The sequence below is a fragment of the Biomphalaria glabrata genome, chromosome 6, assembly GCF_947242115.1.
Source record: "Biomphalaria glabrata chromosome 6, xgBioGlab47.1, whole genome shotgun sequence".
Classification (NCBI taxonomy): Eukaryota; Metazoa; Mollusca; class Gastropoda; family Planorbidae; genus Biomphalaria; species Biomphalaria glabrata.
In genome coordinates, this window is record NC_074716.1 from 15,815,365 (window position 1) to 15,842,459 (window position 27,095).

Here is a 27,095-nt window from a genome sequence, read left to right on the forward strand (position 1 = left end):
TATGATTATCTCAGGATTAAAAAAAATACAGCTATCTTAGAACATCTCTATACCAGGCACTTTAATTTGAGTATGGTACAGTATTTTGAAATATAACAGTACTTACTTCAAAAAGAATAACATCAGGGGAGAGAACTCCTTTCAGAGGTACACTTGATAGACACACTGGATCAGAATTACCATCCATTAGATTGATTAAATTCAAACTAGAACCAGTCTGTGCTCCTGTCTTTGAAAAAGAAACAAAAAACAGTGTTAACTCTATAAATTGTTTTTGTGATTCTGTTTTCTTCTTTTAAATGCACAAATAGGTTGAACTACAGCTGTACAGTACCTGATTGAACTGTAAATTAAATAAACTTGAAGTAACAGACAGTTTGGGTTGAATGATGTCATCCTTGGTCAGAGCCTCTCCTATTATGTCTAAAACAAAAAAATACACGAGTTGAAAATCCATTTCTATCTGCATGTTACATGTCTCAGTTGATGTGCAGAGACTTGGTGAAGTAGTTTATAGTTTTGAACACATTTACAGTGATCCCTCGCCAGTTTGCAATTAGCTATCACAGCTTCTTTATTTTGCCAATAAAAAGGTAAAAAATATGGGGAAAATAATATGCAAATCTCCCATTTATCACATTTTCTGCTAAATTCAATTGGTGGGGAAGATTTTTTAAATGAATTTTTACATGAAAAATATCAAAATGTATAAAAATATATATAAATTTAAATTATTTCTAACAAGAGACACTTTGCGCCTACCCACAATTATAAATAATACAGGATTAGTTGGTTCCTTGTGTTGTATCCCAACATCTGATTGGATCAGTACAGTGCACGTGAGAGAGATTTGTTACTTTATTGTTCAATTATTACTGTATTTTATCTCCTGCACATATGTACATTAAAATACTAAGGTTCATGCAGCATAAAAGCAAGTGTGAGGGTTTGTAAAGCCTTAATATAGAGTATAAATACTTAATAAATATACCATTTATTCTTCACTGATTTAGTTTATCGCAGTTGGTTCTGGAACGCATCTTTCACAATAAAGATGGATCAGTGTAACTAGTACTAAGAGTTCTTGTATTCAAGGTTGAAAGAAAATAATTTTTACTTTTCTTTCAAGTTTTATCTACAGAAAACTCTATACTTAGACTTCAAGCTTGGATGAAGTCAATTTGCTAAAAACATCATCTGATTGATTTGAAATGACCATTGAAAAGATACCTGGCATTTTGAGTGTATCCTGCTGTTTGAATAATGCCTCTAATGGAACTTCAGCAGCTACAACAACTGAGTCTTTCATTGCAGATGAGATAGAAATTATGTGCCCATCAAGTCTGATATTAAAAAAAAAAAAAAAAACAGTTGAAGTTAAGTGGGTTTTATAAAATGTAGTCAGCAAGGGATATGATAATTTATACTATAAACAATTATATACTATAGTATAGTTTAAAGAGTGGTATTGGTCTGCACAAGCCAATTATCACTTTAAAAATACTCTGTGCAGGCTGGAGGCAATACAGTAATTAGCCCACAAATGACTTGTCAAAACGAGTATAAAAGGATATAGAGGGACTTCTTATAGTCCGACAGTTACGCTGGGCAGGGCACATATCCCGTTTGGGAGAAGAACATATGCCAAAGACAGTCTTTTTTGATGAGCTAATAGGTGGTCGATGTAACAGAGGCGTCCTACGGAAACGCTTCAAAGACCAGCTTAGGTGCCAACTTGCCTTAGCTGACATAGAAAAGAGCACCAGGTTGCATGTGGCCTCAGAACGAGACAGCTGGAGGTCACTCACAAAGGCTGCAGGATACACTTTTGAGACCAAAAGGACAGGCGCAGACGGCGAAAATAAAATCTAAATCAACCACCCGAGGACAATGGTTATGCTTGCCCTGGGTGTGGCAAAATATGTAGGTCACAGCAGGGGCTGCACAGCCACGGGAAATACTGCATTCCTCACTAATCTTAAATTCTTTGGACTCGAAGACAAACCTTATTATAGTATAGTAAAAAAAATTGTTTATCACAAAAGGTTGTATTAACCTGTCATCAAAATGGCTTGCCATGCACCATATATACATTATTGTAATTTTTTCAACATTGGTAATATGATTTTTTGTAGTTATGAATTTATAACTACAATGCAAATACAACAGTTCTTTGGTCCTAAATTTGAGAAATGTTGGATAAGCCAATACAATTCATTATATAAAAATATAATATGTACTGGTATACAAGACCAGCACAATAGTAGGCTAAAATAAAATATTTTATGCCAAAGCAATATGGAAGTCAAAATCTCATAAAAAACAATTATATAAGAAATACAGATTTACCCTGGTATTTGCCAAGCTGTGGCAGCAAACTTGTCTATAGATTTAGTGACATCAGACCATCTGTATATCTGAATAGGAAGTAAGGCAGAATGAAGAAAAAAACTTAACAGTGTGTGTCAAAATATAAAATGTTTTTTTTTTGGCTTCAAGGTAGGTTGGGGAAAGAAAAGTTTAATTTTTAATTTTAAAACTATCCACTTTGTTTTCTTTGTTTTTGTAATTCAATATAAGCTTTTCCACATACGTTTAATACAATTATGTTAGCTGTTTAAATATGTAGCAAAGCAGCTTTCTGACAATTAGATGTACTGTTGAAGCATAGAAGTTTTCTAACAATGTCAACTTTTCTTAGAGATAACAAAATCAAAACCCAAGAAACACTTCAACAAAGACATACCAAGAGCACAGCTCCTACACAAAGAACAAGTTTATTTCCATCAGTAGACCAGCAGCCACATGAGATCTGATTGCTGCAACAATAGGTTCACATAGTAGGAAATGAACAATTAATAAGGAAGTCATTAAAAAAAGAAAGCAGTTGAAATTGTTTATTTTTTTTTAGAAGATAGGGTATTAATTAAAATATGCACAGCTCAAGCAGGGTTCTTGCTGTTTAGGGGCAAAGCTCTCATGTACATTTACTTAGCTGCAAGAAATAGTTTGCAGTACACCGTTATAAAAGCTACACAATTCTTTTGATGGCAATACATTGTAAGTAAAGCAGGACTTAGAAAGTCACTGTAATAAATTCTAAGAAATTCATGTTTTCTGTACACACTAAACTTACTGCTACCCTCATATTAAAACATATAATCTACAGCCCCCCCTCTCCTTATTTTTCTTCAGAAAAGGAACTTAATTATATATGGAGGGAACACTATAACTAAAAACAATATAAAATGTCTACTAAATACATTTCTATTTCCTAAGTATTAGCTTTATTGAGAAACACTCTTCCAGTGTTGGCCTAGTTGCATCAAGCAATAGACTGTAATGAATGCTCATTTTACACTTCAGTGATTCAGGGGAATGACATTATAATGTTGGTTAAAAAAAAAACTTTCAATAAAAGCCAAGGATTATGAAACTTGTTCTACTTGTTATTCATAAGGATTCTTTCTCACACACTTCACCAAGTAAAGCAGAAGAAAAGATGTAAACATGGAGTGTGAAATAACAACTTTGAAATTAAGCTAGATGCATACAAATCTACAAGTGGCTTACTGAAATACTTCTTTGCATTTTAATAGATAGAGAAAAATAAAGAACCTTTCTAAAGAAGGAAAACCAAAGCTCCCTTTATCTTGATCATGTCTGTAATAGAAACTGCATTGCTGTCTGCTGACTAGGCAAAGTAAATCACTCACAGGATTCCAAAGACATCCTGTTGACAAAAGCATTAAAAAAATAACTTGTTTTCTGACATAAGGATGGTGTAGCCATCTGATTTAGGTTTACATTCAAATTTTTCATAAAGTGAGAACAAAAAAATTGAGCTATTTTAGGTACACCCTTTGCAGGCCTGCATCCAAAATCACAAGCTTGCATCTAACATCACAAGCCAGCATCCAACATCATGCATGGGAATATTGAGATCAAATTTGAGCTACACAAATCAGTAACCATAATTATTGAAAAATAATAAAAGTATTTTAAAATATTTGTCTTTCAACGTCACATTCATTTTTCAATATTCTTGAATGTGGTATTGTTTATGTCATCTCTAAGGCTGACCAAATTAGCATGACTGTTCACCTTGAGGTATGGGCTTGACGTTGATTTTCCTGACTTGCTTGAAACTAAGTTTTGGTTGTGTTCCGCTGACCTTCCACACCGTGACATTCTGCAGGTGCACCACACACAGGTAGCAGTACTCTGACTTGATATCTCGACTCCAGTGGATGCTGCTGACATGTCTGGAAACAATCAGAACTGAACATTTAACGGGATTATAAAATCAATAGCTTTAGCTTAATCAATACAATGTTTATTTTTTAATTAAATCCAAGTTAATCTAATCTAGGTTTATGATTTAATGAAGCTCACACATATATAGTTATATATAGATATATAGTTCGTCCATCGTTGTTCGATGATGACCACCAGGGGGCTGAGGGCTTTGCACTGGGGTTTTATGCCGGCTGCACACTGGGCAGGTTATTCATGTATGTTCACCCCAAGAAACATACTAGCATAATAGATAGCCTCTTGTCATGTAATATCTATATGATCAATTAATTGGTTCATAATATTATATGATGGGTAGGAAATAAAAGGGGGACTTTTATGTATTATTTTTTTCATTAATGTAAAATTCATTAAAAACATTACTATAATTTGATAAAAATAAGTGATGACTACTAAAAATAATTGGTTACAAAATCATGTAATCCAGTGCTTTTTTTTTTTTTGTGACAGCACCAGTAGGTTACAGTGAAAATCTTTTAAAATACTCTTTTATTTAAATAATGTTTGCAGGGAGGAGGCTGGGGATTTTATTTTTAAGAGATAATATAAGAAAATGTGACCACTGGACTAGAGCATCAGTGAAGACACCAAAAGTTTAGAGATAGGTCATTGCCTTTTTTTTTTTCTCATCATAAAGAATTGTTTTTAAAACTGTCAACTCTTCAACGTGCCCTTATGACCTTTTAGTCTCCTCCTGACAGAAGGGACAAGACCAGTTCAGACATTTTAACGGTGGCCACTGCAAGACAACACATATACACACACACTCCCGACATATGTATACACACTGACAGGCAGGCCAGTCGTACACATACAGAAGTACAAAACACGCAGACAAGAATGTTCTGCACCAAACTATGTGAAAGGGGAGGGGGGGGGGCTGTAGAGCGCTGAGAGACCAGAAAACCAAGCTGTCCTGGGTTGGTGTTGAACAACAAAGCATCACGCTTATAAACGAACCAAAGTTTTAAACAAATCGCATTGAAACAAACCAAAGGAAATATTTATGACATGCATACCAAGTTACGATAAACATCTAAAGCAAATGTTTGTCTCGGGGGAAGGGGGTGTGTTTGTTTTAGAGTGGAGATGTCATAAATGAACATATTCGGAAATGGCGCACTCACATTATACTAAATATTTTCAAACCAAAGTGATAAAAAAATAATAATTGAATTTGACACGGTCCTCTTTGAAAGGTAGAGCGCGGGGGGGGGGGGGGGTATGTTCACTCCACCTTTTTGTGGGACACTTTAACTATTCATCATGATGCCTAGATTTATAGACCCTTCTAGGGAGGAAGGGGAAACATCGCCCCACGCCGCCCTATTTCCCGATCATCCAGTGACCCCCCCCCCCTTCCCTTCTTTATACACAAAGGTATTACATTGAATGTTTGAATTCAGTCAGAGTCTTTTCGAACAAATAAAAATGTTTGGCGTTAATTCCCTTCCATGTTAATTTGAAAATATTTTTTAATGCGAGATTATTAACTAGATCTAGTTTGATCCATTTGAAAAAAAAATCGGCCCCCCGAAGTGGTCCACCCAGGCAGGAAAAAAGGCAGGTTTCAATATTTTCAGAAAGAATATCATAATGAAATTCTATCAAAGGCGAATGACAGAGAAGAATGGAGAAAGAAGGTTGACAGATCTTGTGTGGTGCCCCAAAATCCAGCAGACCAAGGGATAGGTGAAAGTGAATGTGAAGTTAGATGTGAACCTGGCCTGACTGATGTCTCATAATGAGTATCTAATTGATTTAATTGTTTTGTAATGAGTCAATCTCTTATTCAAAGCCTCAAGAATAAAACATTTCCGTAAAAAAAAATCCTTCAGTTTTGTGTTCCATGTCTCTGATAGCAACCTGCAGTTCACGTGATAATATGAAAAACTACTTATTAATTGTTGTTTTAATTTATGTCCAACTTATTTTCATAGTAAATATATTTTTTCTCTTTAAAAAAAAAAGATAACATTTTTTTTTTGTAAATGTAGTATTTAGTATGATAGAACTTACATAACTTAGAAATACAATTGTCAAAAATAATATTTTTTGATCAAAAATCTAAAACTATTTGCCTAAATGTGTTAAAAATGTGGTAAATAGATGTCTACCTTACTATAAAGCCTCCAGTGTTTGTTACTATTAATAGTGAATAGTTGTAAAAATGGTGTAAGAAAAAACTGCTTGCGTAATTGATTTAAAAATTAGATTTTTCGCTTGCAGAAAAGAAAAAAGTAGCCGTTGCATCAGAACTTTGAATGATCTAAAATATCATGATGTCCGATTTTCATTTTCTCTTCTAGTTTCTGACATCTAAACGGGACGGACGGACAGACAGGCCACACAAAACTAATAGCGTCTTTTCCCCTTTCGGGGGCCGCTAATAAAAACCAGGCGACAAAGAGAGTTGTTACAATCTTGTGTGCGGCCTCATTCAAAGACTTGACTAAATAAAACAAAGTTCTTTTTTTTTTTGTTTTTGTTTCTCAACTTGTTTTGTGAACATTTCATTTTCGAGCTACATTCCATTCGGTCATCTGATGTCATAATGTGGAAATATTGCTGTCATCATAAGTGTACATACAACGTATGCTACTGTAAGAGTTCTTTTAAAAGATGATGTAGGAATTAATATTAAGCCGGAAGAATCAGTCTGATGATAACAAAAATAAACAATCTTGTGTTGACTGATAAACAAACTTGTGTGGATGCTGCACCTATATGAACTTTGGCATTCCAACGACGAGACGATTTGATCTAGATCCCAGACACCGACCGAAGCAGGACGTTTTAGTGCAGCCGTTTTGGGGCGGGATGTTTTATCCACAGGATGGCCAATATCTGTTCATTTTAATTATGTCCTTAAATTTTCATTTTAATGATGTCCTTCAAAAGAATGATACATATTTATGTTTTGTATGTGTGTTTGTTGAAGCGTATTTTTTTGTTGTAAAAAAAAACAGTTAATAGTGTCCATTTCAGTTTGTTGTGTAAGTCTTGCTCAATCCATAACATTGGTCTATGATGTGTGTGGCGGAGGATTTCAGCAAGAAGGGTGCAAACTCGTGTCCATTGAGAGATGTCCCGAGCCTTACTTCGCAATAAGCCTTCATAAAATAGTCAAAATAAAAAAAAAAAATAAAAAAATTTGGTGAAGGAAATCGTGAATGAATAGCCTCCTACAAGCTGATTCAAATAGAGAGAGACAGAGAGAACGTATACTATATAGCGATATAGCGAAATGGTTTTAGCGCATTCTTTCTGAATCACCCTGTATATTCATTACAGTACAGTATAGTGAAACAAAAAAAATGTGTATTATAAAAAGATGTGCTTTATAAATTGTCGTCAACTTCTCACGCCTTAATGGCTGCCCCAAAACGACAATCGCGCCACAATGACTGCGCCAAAGCCTCGAGTACCCTCGACTACACCTTTTCACTTCGTTTTTTAAAGTAGGTTAAATATATGTACATATGCAGGCTTGCTTTTTTTTTTTTTCAAAAGTAACCATTGCACCTAGTCTAGATCTAGTTCTATAGTTCAATCACGAAGAGAACGACAACGAAGTCAGAGTTTCAATCAATCTCCAAATTCCTTTTTCAAAATGTGCATGTCACAGACCGACGAATGGACGGACAAATACATAAAGCAAACACGAGACATTTTCTTGACAGAGAAAGCTGAAAGATCAACATTCCTAGATGACTTTTTTTTTTGGTCAGTGTATCCAATGAAAGATAGTTCTAAATAAATGACCTAGGTAACATCGGAACCTGTTCAACCAATGGATTCAGAAATTGAAGAACAAAACTACAATGACAGTAAAGAACATCTATGTCCAAAGTATTCAATCTAGATTGGGCAGTGGAAAGTCAACAGCCCTATGCTCACACTTATGCGGCTAGGATCATTGATACATTACAGGCGTGCCTTCAAAGGAGAAAATAATAACGCCTACGCATATCCATGTGTACGAGGCGCGGTGGCTGAGCTTGGCTTCCGAACTGGGGGTCGGGGTTCGAATCCTGGTGAAGACTAGGATTTTTAATCTCGAGATCTTCGGGCGTCTCTGAGTCCAACCAGCTCTAATGGGTACCTCACATTAGTTGGGGAAAAGTAAAGGCAGTTGGTCGTTGTGCTGGCCACATGACACCCTTGTTAACCGTAGGCCACGAAACAGATCACCTTTACATAATCTGCACAAAGTCTGAAAGGGGAACTTTACTTAACATCAATATGTAAATCTAGTCGTGCATGTTAATTACAGACTTAAACTCTACTAGGTCATTGGTTTTCTTGGCTGATTCAGGCAACCCGTTCCATGCTCTAATGGCACTAAAGAAGAAGGATATTTGTACGAATTTGTCCTAGCATATGGAATAAGTAAAGTGCCTTTATCTTACTGTATTTCTGAACATTTTACAAACGTATTATTATTATTATTAGCCTAGCGGGTTAGCGCATGTTTGTTGACTCTTTTAAACGATGATGTTGGCGGTCAGGGGGCTAAACGTGTACAACACACTCCTGTTAGCTACTTCAAAACAGCTTAAATCACAGTTGACTAGATCTATCCCTTGGCTGATTCCATCTCGTACTTCGCTAGTGACAATGAGAATGTAGTTTCTAAGTACCTTCAATGACAATAACAATAAAGTCTATATATATAATTATTCAAAGTTCTGGACAACTATCCAACACAGTTATTTTCGTCTATCAAATAACTTATTATGCATGATGAACTATTTGAAAGCTTACATGCCGATTGTAAAGTTTTTAACATTATTATTCATTATCCCCCTCCGTAACAAACAACAGAACCAAATAGTAGGCCTACACAATCTTGTGAAAACATTTAGCCTAAGTGATATTACTAAATATAATATGAACTAATAGCTATTTTTCTGACATCTTTACTGCTGTTGTTGTTGTTTTTTTTCAGCGGCACTGTTCGTATTTGTGTTCTTTATCAGCCCCTACGTCTGTCACATTTATTTGTAAAAAAAAAAAAAAAAAAAAAGCCATTAAGCTATTGAAAATACGAATTTACTTCATCATGCTAGAAATAGGTGAAACTTGTATCTGTAGTCTTCATTCAGAAATCGTTTTATGTTTCCAGACTAATTAAAAACTTCTTTAAACCAATGTGGAAAAAAGTTGTATTGTTTATTATATATATTTTTTTTTTTGAAATATCTAATTATTTTAATCATAAAGAACACATCTTAAATGTCGTCCTAATCGGGACACCATCGCCTTGTGCTACAAGACAACTCCATCATAACAGCATTCAACGTTTCTAATATGTTATTCTCCCATTTCTCTCAGATTCATATTTTTAAGTTTTAGCCGAGCAGCAATAGGGTTTGTTGGACTAGTCCGTTTCGTTTCTTTGATTAAAAAGTATTGGGCCGGAAGTCGCTTTTTTCCCTATATATCTTTGTATTTTTTCAGTTCTCTTTTTAAATTAAACTGACATTATTATGCTATAATTTTAAGTGTACCTGATAGAGAAAATAATTCTGCACAAAAAATACGGGTAGTTGGGATATAACCCGATAGAGGCTATAAAAAGAAAAGACCTGAAACTAGCGCGTGAAACTACACATTTACAGTACTTTATTTGATGAGTATTTTACACAAGATCTGTGTTGTTTTTTTTAGGACTAGCTTATTTCATGTACCCGATACACAATTTCATACACAAAATAATTGTTGAAAAAAATTGTAGTGATTTTAAACTTTAAATGATTACTTAAAAAGGTGTTACTCTAATCAATTTTGAATATTCTTTTGTTATGAATGTCACTGTTTATTTTGTGTCTGTTCTAGTTTCTTAAATTTTTCTTGAGTAAAGGGGTCGTTTTTCTCCTAATGGGTATACCTGATTTCTCCAAGCAGCCTTTGTAAAATATTGGTCCTAAATAATGCTATGTTTATAAACGAAAAATCGCATGGCGGCATTATGATGAATGTACGTGTTAGTTCAATATATTTTATATTACTAGGTAACTAAAAATAACTGTATAAATAGGCGTAAGTTTAATTTTTTTTCTGTTAGATAAAGTCATATGGCAAATTTTTGTTTATATCCTAATTCTAATAAGGAATAATAATAGAATTATACAGTAAAAATAATCACTAAGTTTTTCTTTTAATAGTTTTGAAAGTCTGAGTTTGTGTTTTTGCAGATGTACACAAGCTACACTGTAAGTCAGTCCATCTGTTCTAATTGTTTAGAAATTAGTGTAAAAATGTAGGCTTCGATATTTTTAGCCTGAATTTAAGAAGTTACAAACTTCAAACAACTAATATATTGCCTCTTCCATAAAACTTTTTACTTAAAAAATAAATTTATCCAATGCTCGAAATCCTGCTTGTATACTTAGGCCCTATTTAAATCGATCCGGTATCTATGTATTAAGTAGCAATAACCCCGCAAAAAAAAATTAAATGAAAGAAGATTGAGATATACATATATTTTTGTGACGGTACGCACCGGTACGGGGTACCGGCACCTTTTTTCAATGTCGGGAAAAATGATTACTTTTCTTGTAATTCAACGTTAATTGTTAATTTATTACTAGTTGAAAGTTAGGCAATCTATCACTGAGTAGGTACCGGAGCCTCTTTTTTATTTTTACAAAAAAAAAAGCACTTTATATAGCCTACTTTCAGCCGACATGCCGTATTATTAAAAACACCTCTATGTGAACTTCTCAATCATCTAGAGTCTTAGACAGTCATTATTTTAGACTAGATTTAAGTAGAGTCTAGACCTAGATTTAGTAGGCCTATTATTATAAAAAAAAATAATAATAATCAGTCATTATAGACATCATTCGCAATTTTATTATTAGGTCTAGGCATTGAAAAGTAAATCTATTAATAAACTATAATAGATCTAAGTCTAAGTACTAACTTATTAAATAAGTCATTATAAGTAGAAGTATTATAATGAATATTGTATAGATCTAGATTGACTAGATTATAGATAGATCTATAGATAGATCTCTAGTTTAGTAGATTAAGTATAGAGTATAGTATACGTATTACAGTATTATTAGATCTATGTCTTATGTCTATATCTAATAATCTAACAATTAAAAACTTTAGTCTTTATTAATATCTAGACCTTTTTCTAATAAAAACTGACTATAGGCATAGCATAGGATAGACTCGGCAATCTAGTCTCAAGATAGAATCTATACTATTACTAGATCTATTCGATTTTTATATATAGATCTAGACTAGAATTACATTATAGATCTAAATATACTAATGGAGAGATGATATGAGGTGTTAGCTAATAGCGTTGCACAAGAAACAAACCTGGGTTTTTCTAAACTCTAATACTTGGTATGTAATAGTAAAACAGCACCTACCTAAATAAATCGTAACTAGCAATCAAAAACCTATATTTATTGTAGTATATATAGGTCTGTGGTTGTATTTTATATAGCCTTCGTAACTTCTTCTATAGAGAAATGACTTTTGTAATTTCGTTTACTGAAAATTGGGCTATTCGCGTCTGACACATATATAATTTTTATGTTCAGCAACAAACCCTAATACGCAGTTTCGATTGGTGTCCATAACTAGGTTCTTTTGACATGAGCATTATTTACTTTCTTTTACATAGTGTGACGATCACACTTGCCGGGGATTATATTATCAATACTTGACAATTCAATGAAATGAAGAAAGAAACATCTCTCTGTATTTTCTTCAAACTTCTTTAATGACTTCTTCAACTTTCACATCAAATTAACTTCTTAATTCAATAACAACTTGACACTTCATAAATAAAACTTAAAGATACATAAAACTTCACTTAGTATAACTTCAACTTCAACTACTAAAACTTTACTTAATGGACCCGCTAATATCACAAAACTTATTACTAATCGAGGACTGAGCGAGGACCCCGTCTAACTGACTTTCCCTCAATTTATACCTTTCTTAATCGTACATTCCAGAATCATGGAAACTTCTCCCCTAATTATTTTAATAACTTTGACCTTCTAGAAGCTGACGTGTGCTATTTTTTTCCTTAACCCCTTTCTTTGATTGGATACCTAAAATTAACTTGTTTACGCTGGACACTTGCACTGGTTTGAACTCGAGCTTCAAGAAACTGGTCGAAATAGGTCACAGACTCGACTCGTGACACATAGTACCCACGCATTTTGTTGAGTGTAACTGTCCAGCAGTGCCGACAACATGTTAGAATGAAAACCAAATGGCTTGATGGTGATGTTCAACATTTTCTAACCTTTCCTTTAGTTCTATGTTTACTGACAAGTCTAGTTGAGTGGCACTATTCCTTTAGTTCTATGTTTACTGACAAGTCTAGTTGAGTGGCACTATTCCTTTAGTTCTATGTTTACTGACAAGTCTAGTTGAGTGACACTATTCCTTTAGTTCTATGTTTACTGACAAGTCTAGTTGAGTGACACTATTCCTTTCGTTCTATGTTTACTGACAAATCTAGTTGAGTGACACTATTCCTTTAGTTCTATGTTTACTGACAAGTCTAGTTGAGTGACACTATTCCTTTAGTTCTATGTTTACTGACAAGTCTAGTTGAGTGACACTATTCCTTTAGTTCTATGTTTACTGACAAGTCTAGTTGAGTGACACTATTCCTTTAGTTCTATGTTTACTGACAAGTCTAGTTGAGTGACAGTATTGAAGAAAATATCCGTTCAGTTATAAAGGGCTGTGGACTTTGGGAAGGGGGGGTCATTCAATATACCGGGTGAGAAGAGCTGCTGGCAATGTCTTCCGTCCCACGTTACGACAGGAATAGACTCAACACAAATGTATTGGAGAGAAGGTCGAGGTGTCAGACACGAATTTAAAAATAAATTTCAAACAAGTAAACATGGAGGTGCCAATAGCAACATGGCGGGGACAATAGCGACACACAAACACTGCGACGTTTAGAGATAAGATGTTTTGATAACGTTAAATTAAATCAACATGTGATTAGGTTGTTGTTTTAGGATACATAATTCAATCACCAGGACCGCGCATAGTCTGACTAGGACCCCACCACACGCGTGCATTTAGAGAACGGTGATCTTTTACAATTTCCTTATCCCCCCCCCCCAAATGGGAACAACTGAATTGAAACACCTGGTGCGTGATCATCAAGGTACCGAGTATTGAATGCATGAATCATGAAACAGTTTGGGGAGGGGGGGGGGGGAACAGTTAACATTCTTGTACACTAACCCAGAAGTAAGCCACCATGTCAACACAGCTCTAAAATGTGCAACAAACATGAAGCTAATACAACATGTAGGCCTAGTCACTACAACAGACAAGTAACTGTTTTCACTTGGTCACATTCTTTGTGGAAGGTCGTTTAAATGATGTCACACCAAAGGTCACATTCTTTGTGGAAGGTCGTTTAAATGATGTCACACCAAAGGTCACATCTGTTTTACTTTGTTATGGAGGACATTAACGAGCTTTGCAACAAAGCAAACAAGTCAATGTGCCATGAATGCAATGTTTGCCTGGCTGTGGATGTACATACACGTGAATGTACACTTTAACATGAAGCCATTCCCAATCCGAATGGCAGATGCTGCATGTCGGCAACACACATTCTAACCATAGACTTGCTAGAGCGTTGTTTCTCAACCTTTTTCGTGTTTTAGCTCCACACTAAACAAAACCAAAAAAAAATCCGTTCCGCCCCTCCCTTTTTAGCCAGAAAGTGACCCTTGGGGAGCAATGTAAGCTTCACCAAGTGATGCCTAAAGTCTAGAAATCACGTCATTCAGAAAGAGTGATAGTAAATTGATGCCTAGAGTCTAGAAATCACGTCATTCAGAAAGAGTGATAGTAAATTGATCCTTAGAGTCTAGAAATCACGTCATTCAGAAAGAGTGATAGTAAATTGATACCTAGAGTCTAGAAATCACGTCATTCAGAAAGAGTGATAGTAAATTGATGCCTAGAGTCTAGAAATCACGTCATTCAGAAAGAGTGATAGTAAATTGATGCCTAGAGTCTAGAAATCACGTCATTCAGAAAGAGTGATAGTAAATTGATACCTAGAGTCTAGAAATCACGTCATTCAGAAAGGGTGATAGTAAATTGATCCTTAGAGTCTAGAAATCACGTCATTCAGAAAGAGTGATAGTAAATTGATGCCTAGAGTCTAGAAATCACGTCATTCAGAAAGAGTGATAGTAAATTGATGCCTAGAGTCTAGAAATCACGTCATTCAGAAAGGGTGATAGTAAATTGATACCTAGAGTCTAGAAATCACGTCATTCAGAAAGGGTGATAGTAAATTGATGCCTAGAGTCTAGAAATCACGTCATTCAGAAAGGGTGATAGTAAATTGATGCCTAGAGTCTAGAAATCACGTCATTCAGAAAGAGTGATAGTAAATTGATGCCTAGAGTCTAGAAATCACGTCATTCAGAAAGAGTGATAGTAAATTGATGCCTAGAGTCTAGAAATCACGTCATTCAGAAAGAGTGATAGTAAATTGATGCCTAGAGTCTAGAAATCACGTCATTCAGAAAGGGTGATAGTAAATTGATGCCTAGAGTCTAGAAATCACGTCATTCAGAAAGAGTGATAGTAAATTGATGCCTAGAGTCTAGAAATCACGTCATTCAAAAAGAGTGATAGTAAATTGATGCCTAGAGTCTAGAAATCACGTCATTCAGAAAGAGTGATAGTAAATTGATGCCTAGAGTCTAGAAATCACGTCATTCAGAAAGAGTGATAGTAAATTGATGCCTAGAGTCTAGAAATCACGTCATTCAGAAAGGGTGATAGTAAATTGATGCCTAGAGTCTAGAAATCACGTCATTCAGAAAGAGTGATACTAAATTGATGCCTAGAGTCTAGAAATCACGTCATTCAGAAAGAGTGATAGTAAATTGATGCCTAGAGTCTAGAAATCACGTCATTCAGAAAGAGTGATAGTAAATTGATGCCTAGAGTCTAGAAATCACGTCATTCAGAAAGAGTGATAGTAAATTGATGCCTAGAGTCTAGAAATCACGTCATTCAGAAAGAGTGATAGTAAATTGATACCTAGATTCTAGAAATCACGTCATTCAGAAAGGGTGATAGTAAATTGATGCCTAGAGTCTAGAAATCACGTCATTCAGAAAGGGTGATAGTAAATTGATGCCTAGAGTCTAGAAATCACGTCATTCAGAAAGAGTGATAGTAAATTGATGCCTAGAGTCTAGAAATCACGTCATTCAGAAAGAGTGATAGTAAATTGATGCCTAGAGTCTAGAAATCACGTCATTCAGAAAGAGTGATAGTAAATTGATGCCTAGAGTCTAGAAATCACGTCATTCAGAAAGGGTGATAGTAAATTGATGCCTAGAGTCTAGAAATCACGTCATTCAGAAAGAGTGATAGTAAATTGATGCCTAGAGTCTAGAAATCACGTCATTCAGAAAGAGTGATAGTAAATTGATGCCTAGAGTCTAGAAATCACGTCATTCAGAAAGAGTGATAGTAAATTGATGCCTAGAGTCTAGAAATCACGTCATTCAGAAAGAGTGATAGTAAATTGATGCCTAGAGTCTAGAAATCACGTCATTCAGAAAGGGTGATAGTAAATTGATGCCTAGAGTCTAGAAATCACGTCATTCAGAAAGAGTGATAGTAAATTGATGCCTAGAGTCTAGAAATCACGTCATTCAGAAAGAGTGATAGTAAATTGATGCCTAGAGTCTAGAAATCACGTCATTCAGAAAGAGTGATAGTAAATTGATGCCTAGAGTCTAGAAATCACGTCATTCAGAAAGAGTGATAGTAAATTGATGCCTAGAGTCTAGAAATCACGTCATTCAGAAAGAGTGATAGTAAATTGATGCCTAGAGTCTAGAAATCACGTCATTCAGAAAGGGTGATAGTAAATTGATGCTTAGAATCTATCACATCCAAAACCATATTACAAACGTGGACATCCGAACGCAGCAGGATCACAATGGCGATTGGGTCGTTATGATGAATACTGTCCGGCCATGTAATGAAATACTCAAAGCTTGCACAGATTTGTCAGCAGGAAACAGTAGGAGGGAAAAAAAGAGGCAGACAAAGTGATAGGAGGACAGCATTAAGGAATGAAGAGGACTATCAGTGGAAGAGACTTTAATCCTGGCAAAAGACAGAGAGAAATAAAGAAAGACGGTCGACCGATCATGCGTAGTGCCCCAACGTTCAAACAGACTAATAGAAATGTGAAGGTATGAGATATTCCAGGTACTAGAATATATATTTTTGACATGGGGTGGACCGTTGTTCAATCTTCTTTTTAGTAATATACAATTACATAGCTAGACTATTTACCAACTAGTTTTAAACCAATGTGAACAAAAAAAAAAGTTAGTGTTACATGCAATAACTCTAAGGAGTGTCATTCATTTCGGGCTATCGTGTTTACAGCAAACTGCATCGTATATTTCACAGTATTTTGTAGAATGCATTGTATCACACTGCATTGCAAAATATTAACTTTATTTTAGAAAATTACTATTTATTTTAATTATAATATTTTTATGCCATCTGTTAAATGTCGGAACACAATCGCTTTGACGTCAGTAAAATTGATAAACTCTAGAATCGCATTGGCGAAGGCGTATTCAGATTTCTTGAAAAGAAGGTTTTGAATCAATCTTGTTGCAGACGTCTCTAGAGCAAACAGTATGAAAGGTCCTACTTACATATAATGGCGTCATTTATTTAATGAATTAATTGTTTTAACATTCGTAATAATGTCTTTTTTTAAAATCTGATTAACACTGAAATACAGATGTATAACACTGCAATGCGGTTAGTTTTATTCCTTGTCAACACAAGGGGAACGCCCCGCGGTGTGACTAAGTCTGTGCTCATGTCGAAGTTCAAAGAAATAACGAAATGGGACACTTAGTGATTTGGTAGAAAGCAGAATGACATGTGCAAATATTGAAGTCCAGAGGTAACAGAACGAATTATTACCTCCTCCTAAACATTAAAAGAAACCTTATAATAGTGTAACTAGTCTTAACTTCAATGTTATAGCCTGATATTTTTTCCTCAAGGCAGCATTCTTTGCGCCTTTAATGTTTTACCATACACATTAGGCCTAAGACATAAGACTAGTTCTACAGTATAATGTAGTTCAGTGTGGGTCATGACTGACTCATGAAGACATAAGACTAGTTCTACAGTATAATGTAGTTCAGTGTGGGTCGTGACTGACTCGTGAAGACATAAGACTAGTTCTAAGTATAATGTAGTTCAGTGTGGGTCATGACGTTTAAAAAACAAAAGTTACTTACTCGAACTCGCCCAGTTTGACTGAGACCGCATTTTGCAGCTGATTTCCTTGTAGCTTTATAGGCGCTAGATAGATGGCCTTCCCATCAGTCCACACCACGCCATGAGCAGGATGTACAGCTGACGGAAGAGAATAGCCCATATCATGTATTGCAAGCAGATAGGACATTATAATGAAATAATCATGTTCACTCTTCATAATATGACAAACAATAAAAAAATTAAAAGTACTTTTAAAGAAAGACAATAATCCTTTATACAACTTATAGAGCGACTGTTAAAGAAAAAAACCCAATGGAACTTTTTTTAACCTCGCTACCCCCCCCCACCGAGAAAAAAAAATCCTGGTTAAGAGAATGTATAGATCTACTACACTTTATAATGATCCAATGACAGACGATGTGCAAATTTTTTCTGAACATTAGTTTATTGAACTCTTGAATCAATAATGTCTTACAAAGGAAATCCCAGGACGGTCAAGCTAGAGTTTTCCCCGAGTGGCCAACGAGCTAGAAATTCTTTTCTCAGCGATATACATCCACTATTAAGTTTCTAGAAAAACAGAGCCGTTTTTAAGATCAGCGTCCAGGTTCCACCTTCCACCCACTCACCCTCCATGAAGTTCTGACTTGACTAGAGGTATTGTAAAAAAGTTTTTAATAAGTTATTTCAATAAACTAAAGACAAGACTTGGGAACACAAGAAACAATAATGAACATGGAGAAAAAACATCAATATTTAAGTGAGTCAAATAAAGAAGCCTTATAGCAGCATATCACAACGCTATCAAGTGTAATGTACATGAAATCGTAAATATCCCTATTTAATGTGACGATGACTATAATTTGTTATTTCCATAAACATACATCTGTATATTTAGTGAATCTTAACTTCTGTGCTAACCGAACTAGAAATTGCTGACTTGATATTAGCGGCTTAGGCTGAAATGAAAAGGATCAAGAACTGGTACATGTATTTTCAAGAGTAAGATATGGACAGGGCCGGATTGAAGTATATGGAGGCCACGGGCAAGATTTTTGTTGAGTCCCCTGCACTCTTTCGAAAGCTTTAATAAAGATCCACTTATGAATGAAAATACTTCAATCTAAAAGCATGCTATATTTTAGAAGAAAGAAATAGAGTCCTTGTAAATTTAATCTTACTTTCCTTAAAAAAATTAATATGCATATTTTAATTTAAAAAAGTGTATATGTTTGAGTTAGTGGAGGGTAAGGCCCTTGGTAGATGCACTGTCGAAAATCCGGAGCTGCACCGTGCATGCTACGACTACAGCGGGCACTTCAATCACGACATTGTTGCCACCCAACGTAAGATTTAAAGTGTTAGTGTTTAAAAATGAGATAAAAAAAAAATAATTAAAAAAAAACAAAACAAAAAAACTAAATTTCTCATCCATCGAAATTTCGATATATTTTTCTCTTTTATGGCGTCCCGGTTCTTGTGGAGTCCCCGAGGCGATAGCCCCGTCTGCCCTCCCTTAAATCCTGCTCTGGACCTGGACATTACTGTTAAGAGTTTGGTAACTAGGTGTCAGATTTATATCTACTCAAGATCTATAGGTATGCTATCTGACTAGATACTACTAGCTATAACAATCAAGTTTCGTATAGCCAGGACAAGATCGGGGGTGAAAACAGAACTTTTGTATCACAATTAAAAAAAATGTCTTTTGTTTGAACGGCGAGAACTTCAAGAATTCCGTTATGATATTTTTTTTCTAACAGCATGACCATTTACATAGCTGGCAAAGGCTTGACAAATGAGCCCACAGAAATCTCAATTTATCAATACACGAAGAAATCTGACCTGACCATATGCTGTAACCTTGTTGATGTCCAAGAGCTGAGCCGAAGGCTCTTCGAGCTCTAAGTTTGAAAAAAAACCTGTTTGGACGCCAAACAGTAAAAAAAAAAAAAAAAAACCTGTGAGAACACAGTTCTGTTTGAGAGAGACCCGAGTCAATGCCTATGTAAAACATTGCTGTTTCCAATGCCTTTGGCCCCGACGCATGCTTGGCTGCACATGGCCGAAGGCCGAGGGCACCGGGAGCCTCCGCCATTTTCCTTCGTTGTACCAAGCTAGCTGTGCGGGTACCGCCATTGATGTAACGGTCCCTTTGAGGAACAGCGCATGGATGTGGGACGTGTTCGTGGGGACTTTTTTACAACCCCACCCGTACAATGGGTGGACTCTCGTCTACCCGTGGGCATCCCCACGGGAGTCTTGTGTTGCTACCCATTTAGCCTAGCCACTTCCTCTAATGGCCGTTTCCACGCGGGCGCCACGATGAGGCAGGGCAACGTGCCCGCGTATGCTGTAACCAGAGGCCTAAATAGATTAGACCCAGACTGGAACACGGAAACAAATACTTATCCAATAATGATCAACATCACAGACCTATATATATATATTGATATGTACGTCCTTTTTTTCAAGCTGTGAGGAAAGTCGCCCCAAATCGGGGAAAATCGATCTTTTCTGTCTTAGAAAAGTAATGATCTTTAGTTTTCAAAGTTTAGAAATAATGCAATACCATTTTGCGTATTTTAATGGACTATCAATCACAAAACTATATATTCACGCATAGTGGTTAAGTTCGCTTAGTGCGTTATCGCTAGGCGGTGGTGTCGTTTCCAGAGTCACTAGTTCGAGCCTCGGTCGGCGCAGTCCCTTATTATCGTAGCATTTTAATTCACTACTTTCTCTCTTAAAAACTTGGTCTCTGGTGCTGCTATTCATTATGTTTAATATAGTCTATGTATGTATCACATTTGTTTCAGCACCTAGCTTCAACTCTATGTTTATATGAAATAAAGCCATGTTCTGTTAGTTTCCATTGAGATAATGTTTCGAAAATACTAGATCGAATTAATTCACGTCTGTTGATTTTAATCCTCTTATGTACATTTAAACTGATTGATTACCTTGCAAAATAATAATTATGAGACGAGAGTGTTCAATTACTAGATCTAGATCTAAACATTAAATTATATGTTACATGGGTTAGGGTTGAAAAAAAAAAAAACCATTTTACATATATGAGTACTTTATAAAACAAGACCTTGTATCATTTGTTTTTTAAAAAGGTTTTTACGACATTTTTATGTAGTGTTAAAGGATCTCCATGTCCAGTCTAGATATAATATATACAGATCTGTGTTTGTAACCTTCTAAAAATAGAATGTACATGTAACTATTGTAGCCGTGTGACGCCGTAGTAAAATGTTTCGCATTCACATACACATTTAAAGAAACAAGAGTAAAAGTGGTCTATGTATGCAGTAATACTTTCGTCATTATCCAAACCGATGCTTACATTTCTAAAGATGAAGTTTTAAAAATGCAGTTCATGTAAAACCACAAAATATTTGTGAAATGTAGCTGTGAGTTTGAGTGCAATAGTATGTATGAGAACTCTTATACATAAGGAGGGGGCGAGTTGTGTCCCTTTATTATATTTTTAGTTGTTGTTTTCTCTGAATTTGTTTTTAAAAAAATTTTAAACAATACCTCTATTCGTCACACATTCGAAGTGGGCGAAACCTGGAATCTACTGAGTGAATACGTTTCTCGAAAACAGCTCTAACGAGTGTCCTAGAAATTAGACAGTTAATGTAGGCCTATAAATTATATTGTTGGGAAAAGAATTACTAGCTACTTGGCCACACTGGGAAACTGTAGTTTGACCGTTATACATTTTTCAAAGTATAAAAAAAAATAATTTAAATTTGGCAAGAGGACTAGAAACTACTTATCTTGATTAGACTCTACCTCTTCGGTTATTTTCGCACGTTGGCCCTAATCATTAAATGTTTTAAAAAATAATGTCTTCTAAGTCTAGATCTAAAAGACTATCATTAGTATATTCGCTTAACCAGGATTTTTTTCTCGGTTAAGGTAGAAAACAAAAAAAAACAACAAAAAAAAAGGGGGGGGGGGTAAAAATGTTTTTTTTAAATCTAACATTTATTAGTTATTAAGAGCAAAATGATCACTCTATAAGATGTCTAACGGAGACATTGTTTCCTTTATGTTTTCGTTGTTTTATTTATAAGGACATTTTAACTTACAATAACATAATCCATATTTTAAACATAACAGCCCCTCTTCTTCATATTTCCATGGTGCTATGCTGAGCAGTTCTCGAAAGATAAGATCTCGCTATACTTCTAAATAGCATCCCAAAATACTTCTGAATGGTTTGTCAAATCTTAGCCTACAATTAATAAGATGTTGTTGTTTTACCAACGCAGTGTTATATACGTGTCTCTCTCTATAGTATTGCCGAACACTAATTAGCAAATAAAAAAAATATTTTTAAAACGTTATGTTTTTCAACATGTAAGTGGTAAACTTTCTTGCTGTCGCTAAATACACCAGCGATAACATTTCTATTAAATTAACGCATTGTGTGCTCTCTACAAAATTGAACATCAACATAGCTTGATGTTATCCCTGGATAACTTGTTCACTCCACACGTTCCCTACAATGTGATAGCCCTAAACAAACACTAGCTACAGCTGACTTGAATCATAAACAATTAGAAAACAAAAGTCAAAGAACAACAGACAGTAGAGATAGAAAGGAAAATCTCGGCTCTACATTCAACAAGCTCCTGCATCTTTATTTTAATAAATGTTATCAAAGAGTAGAACCACAAATTCACTGCAATATCTCTCAATATTGCAAGGTTCAACTCCCTTTTCTATATAAAACGCAATTAATTAATTACCGAAAATTGATTAACTTAAATTGGTTAATTTTGTTTTCATTGATTCATATATTGCCATCGACTGTGAATAATTGTGCAAAATGTTTAACTTTATTCACGAATGGGAAGTGGGAGAAAAAAACGTGTACAACATTTGAACCAGAGAGGGTTAATATCAGCTTTGTAAAAAGAAAAGAGAATGAACTTTAGTATACGATATTACCAGGGAAACAGCCAATATCGACATTCTCTTGTGTAAAAAAAAAACAAAAAAAAACGTACGAATAAGTGAAATTACAAAAAAAAAAATCTAAGTCACAAGCAGATGTACAAGGCTGCAATCAAGACAGATTCTTTTTGTAGGTTTTCAACTAGTGAGAGCGAGCGGGCAATTGCACTTACCTATATTATTATGCATTAGTAGCTATAAAGAACACTGTGATATTATTTTTAGTTCCGCTTCTTATGTTCCAGATGTTACTTCGAGTAACATTTTTTTTTCATTTTGTGTGACGAGCTAGTAGATGTTACACTTACACTGACCTTCCTGTATCATAAGTATTAAGAGTCACGTCATGCAAAAAAATAGCAATAACAAACTTTACATTTTTCACATGTCCATGAATGTGTGCAATTTCAGAAAGGCCGGTAGCAAAAGTGAAATAATATTTGACAAGGTGATTATTAAATTATGGGACTCCAGTGGGCGCATTTGTACTGTAATGGAGCAACAGTGACATTTTGACTTCTAATATCAGATGAATACAAAGATACTAGAATGTGAGCACCCTTGTATTAAAACAGAACAGCAGTGATACATTGACTTCTAATATTCGATGAATACAAAGATACTAGAATGTGAGCACCCTTGTATTAAAACAGAACAACAGTGATACATTGACTTCTAATATTCGATGAATACAAAGATACTAGAATGTGAGCACCCTTGTATTACAACAGAACAACAGTGATACATTGACTTCTAATATAATATCCGATGAATACGAAAGATACTAGAATGTGAGAACCCTCGTGTTGCAACAGAACAACAGTGATACACTGACTTGTAATATAATATCCGATGAATACGAAAGAAACTAGAATGTGAGCACCCTCGTGTTGCAACAGAACAACAGTGATACACTGACTTCTAATCTAATATCCGATGAATACGAAAGATACTAGAATGTGAGCACCCTTGTATTGCAACAGAACAACAGTGATACACTGATTTCTAATATCCGATGAATACGAAAGATACTAGAATGTGAGCACCCTTGTATTGCAACAGAACAACAGTGATACATTGACTTCTAATATCCGATGAATACAATCCTATTTGAGCTCACAAATCCTCTTACCCTCACTGACAACCTGTCACCGTCAGAAATCGAATGTTACGAGTTAGTAAATGTCTAGGGTTCCGCAAGCCTTGAATTGGTGTACCAAGAAGTATTGGAACAATTCACTAGCATCAACACACACAGTATTCATAAGTATACAGAAAAGAGAAAAAAAATTACTTCTTGCTAACGAAACAAAAACAACAAAACTATAACACCGTGACTAGAGCTTTAAATTGACCTAGGTTCTGTCTTTAATATGAAACAAACAAAAATAAATCAAACAACAAAACAAAAAAACAAAAAAAGATCAAGCTTTAAATGATTTCTGGTCGACTTTGTCTGAAGAGTACCTTTCTATTTCAAAACAAGATGATGCTAATTGACTTCTGCCTCCTTCAATCTATTTGTGAGAAGCAGGATGTTTTTATGTTGAAACAAGGTCAAAGTATCTACTCGTATCTAGATACAGGGGGCTTGTTGCCCCTACAAATAGTAGAATTTCATTTATCAATATGCCTGATATCAAGAAGCTCTTCAAGAACACTGTACAATCAGTACTGTAATTAAACCTTCATTTTTCTGATGTCTGTATACTTTAGTAGAGCTTTCTACTAAAAATAGTTTTGAAAATAAATTTAAAATAGTGTTTAACTATGATACTTTTTTTTTAAACAAACTAAAACAAGAGAAGGGTTGCGCTAAATTTATAAGAAAATGGAAAGATTGAGAAACACTGGTGTAGACACAGTCACAGAGATCAGTAGCAATAGAGCGCGGACTGTTCTATGGGTATCAGAGACAATCATCTGAGTAGAGAGTATGTGTACTTCAGCACCCAACTATCTCAGAGTATGTGTACTTCAACATCCAACTATCTCAGAGTATGTGTACTTCAACATCCAACTATCTCAGAGTATGTGTACTTCAACATCCAACTATCTCAGAGTATGTGTACTTCAACATCCAACTATCTCAATGTATATAAACCAAGAATTTGTTACCATTTTTTTTTCTCCTTAAAGGATTTTGAATACAATATTTACATGACACAGACATATATACAGTAATATACACATGGAGCACTGTTTCAGAAAGAGCGAACACGTTTTGTTGGTCCTGTATGTCCACAACTTCATAAGTCACATGAACGTGAGCAATGTAAAGAGACAACAAGACATGTTGGGAACTGTAAAGATACACACACAACAAAATGTTTTAAAATCTTGACTTCGTATAACAAACACACATATGCTAAGGAATAGAGAGAAAAAAACAAAGTTAAAAACTGATATTAAAATCTTTTTGAACACACTTCTTTAGAAAACAAATCCAACACCACAAAACTAAAACCGCATCTGCGACCAAATCCTTTCAGAAGAAACTATAAGCAATTAGCAACGTTTGATTTGGGCAAACAACAACTAGCTGCAAGACATCACAGCACGTCCTATTAAAATATCAGCAGCTGATTGGCGGAGCTAACCCTGGTGCTAAGACTCTCTAGGCAGGAATGTGAAGGGCAAACATGTTCACTTAATGGGCCAAAGAGCAGCAATGACAAGAGAGTTCACAACATTGATAGGAGCTCAAAGATGGTAGAAACAAACAAAACGTTGAGCCTGCACACAATAGTCAATGAGAATAGTGATAGGAATAAACAACCCAAAATGAATGATAGGCCAAAATATTGATAGGAATAAACAACCCAAAATGAATGATAGGCCAAAATATTGATATGAATAAACAACCTAAAATGAATGATAGGCCTATAATATGTGATAATTGTTAAAAGTTGAGACTTTCCGCTAAATCTTTTGCAATAAAAAACAATAGCATCGTACAGGTTTAAAAAGAGAATTGATGACACAGAGAGGAAGGAATAACAAAAAAACACGGAGTTATTGATTGTAACTTGTATGTGACAAATTTGTTACCATTCCACGAAAACAAGAATGTACAACTGGATCAGGGTGTTATGAAGTGTGCGTGGGAGTGTTCACGTAAGAAAAGGTTTTTATTCAAGTGAACTCTGTGGGTTTTGATGAAACCACTCGGTGGTCAATGGTAGCTGAATTAATACTGGTGTGAAAAGGGGGAGACAAGCAAGAGACGTGTGGACAGCAAGACGTATATTGTTTTCTTAGAGAGTTCCAACTTGTTTCAATTCTTATTTCACTTTTGTTTCTACATCTACTTTCGAGTCTGAGTACATCTATCAGTAAAAGTTATATTCAGTTATGTTTTAAAATAAACTAGTTTAAATTTATTTCAAGTTTACTTTAAACGGTTTAGTCCTACTAGCTGTGTGGAGCTACAAACCAAGAAGAGAGTATAAACACAGCATTTCTCAAAAACACAACCATCCAAACCAGATTCGAAGGTGCCACTTCCAGTATATAAAAGTTGAAAAGAAGGTCTCCTACAAGGTACAGCCCTAAGCTGTACTCTAATCTTCATGAATGACCTTCCGGACCTCATCTCGGTCAATAAGGCACTTTATGCAAATGACCATTTAATTTGGACCACAGAAATACTCACTAGATCCAAAATAAACAGAACCTTTACAACCATATCTACATATTCCACAATATGGAAAATGGAAATAAACACAGAAAATTCGATTCATTCAATCTTTAGCCACAGCAACAAAAACGACAAAAAGAAACATCTTAAAATAGAATCACAGCTAATAAATAAAAAAGAAAATCCCACAAGATTGGGTGTAAAATTAGATCTAAGACCGCCTTTGAAATATTTTCTGTCAGATTTAAAAAAAGGCACCACAAAGACTAAATATAATAAAACACACAACAAGAACATCCTTGAGATATTTCAGATCTGTCATGGACAACTGTCTTTCCTGACAAAGAGTTGCCAATAAAACCTATCAATCATCATTAGACACAATCCAAAAAAATCAGTGGAGGTATGAGAACTACTCCAACAGCAGCCCGTGAAATAGACTCAAAGATTGAACCTCTTAAGTTAAGGCGTAACAGGGTGGCATTAAAGGCTATTGATAGATAGGGGGAGTTGGGGGAGGACCATCCTAACAAACTACTTACACAAAAAGTAGGACACTCAATCAAATGAAGCAAATAACTCTGATACAAACTATAGATTAACTAATGCAAAATCACCATCTACCCAAAAACAGAACTTGAAGTAGGAACCCTAGAAACGATTGAAAGCTTTCCAAAAACATCTAACAACATATGCACCGATGGATAAACTTCAAGCCATAAATGCTGGCCTTGGTGACCGACTGGTACTTCCCGAAAATAAACACCAAGATAAGTGCACCGTGTGGAGACAAGGTGTGAGATTTTCAGGACGAAATTGAAGCAATCACTATATATGCATTACAGACTGT

General features: G+C 35.1%; 1 protein-coding gene across 4 annotated transcripts in view; it reads right to left on the bottom strand.

Annotated features, from left to right (window-relative positions):
• The window catches only part of LOC106057626 (WD repeat and coiled-coil-containing protein-like), a 42,910-nt gene that overhangs the window by 10,384 nt on the left and 5,431 nt on the right, over nucleotides 1–27,095 (bottom strand). For 3 of the 4 annotated variants that reach the window (XM_013214913.2, XM_013214910.2, XM_013214912.2), the window contains exons 3-10: nucleotides 17,646–17,763; nucleotides 4,105–4,265; nucleotides 3,619–3,733; nucleotides 2,747–2,819; nucleotides 2,350–2,417; nucleotides 1,231–1,343; nucleotides 335–423; nucleotides 107–229 (exon numbers count right to left, since the gene is read on the bottom strand). In XM_013214913.2, the coding sequence (XP_013070367.2) occupies nucleotides 107–229; nucleotides 335–423; nucleotides 1,231–1,343; nucleotides 2,350–2,417; nucleotides 2,747–2,819; nucleotides 3,619–3,733; nucleotides 4,105–4,265; nucleotides 17,646–17,763 (860 nt within the window). Of the gene's footprint in view, nucleotides 1–106; nucleotides 230–334; nucleotides 424–1,230; nucleotides 1,344–2,349; nucleotides 2,418–2,746; nucleotides 2,820–3,618; nucleotides 3,734–4,104; nucleotides 4,266–17,645; nucleotides 17,764–22,778; nucleotides 23,428–27,095 lie in introns of those variants that run through there. The other variant, XM_013214914.2, reaches the window with a different exon arrangement.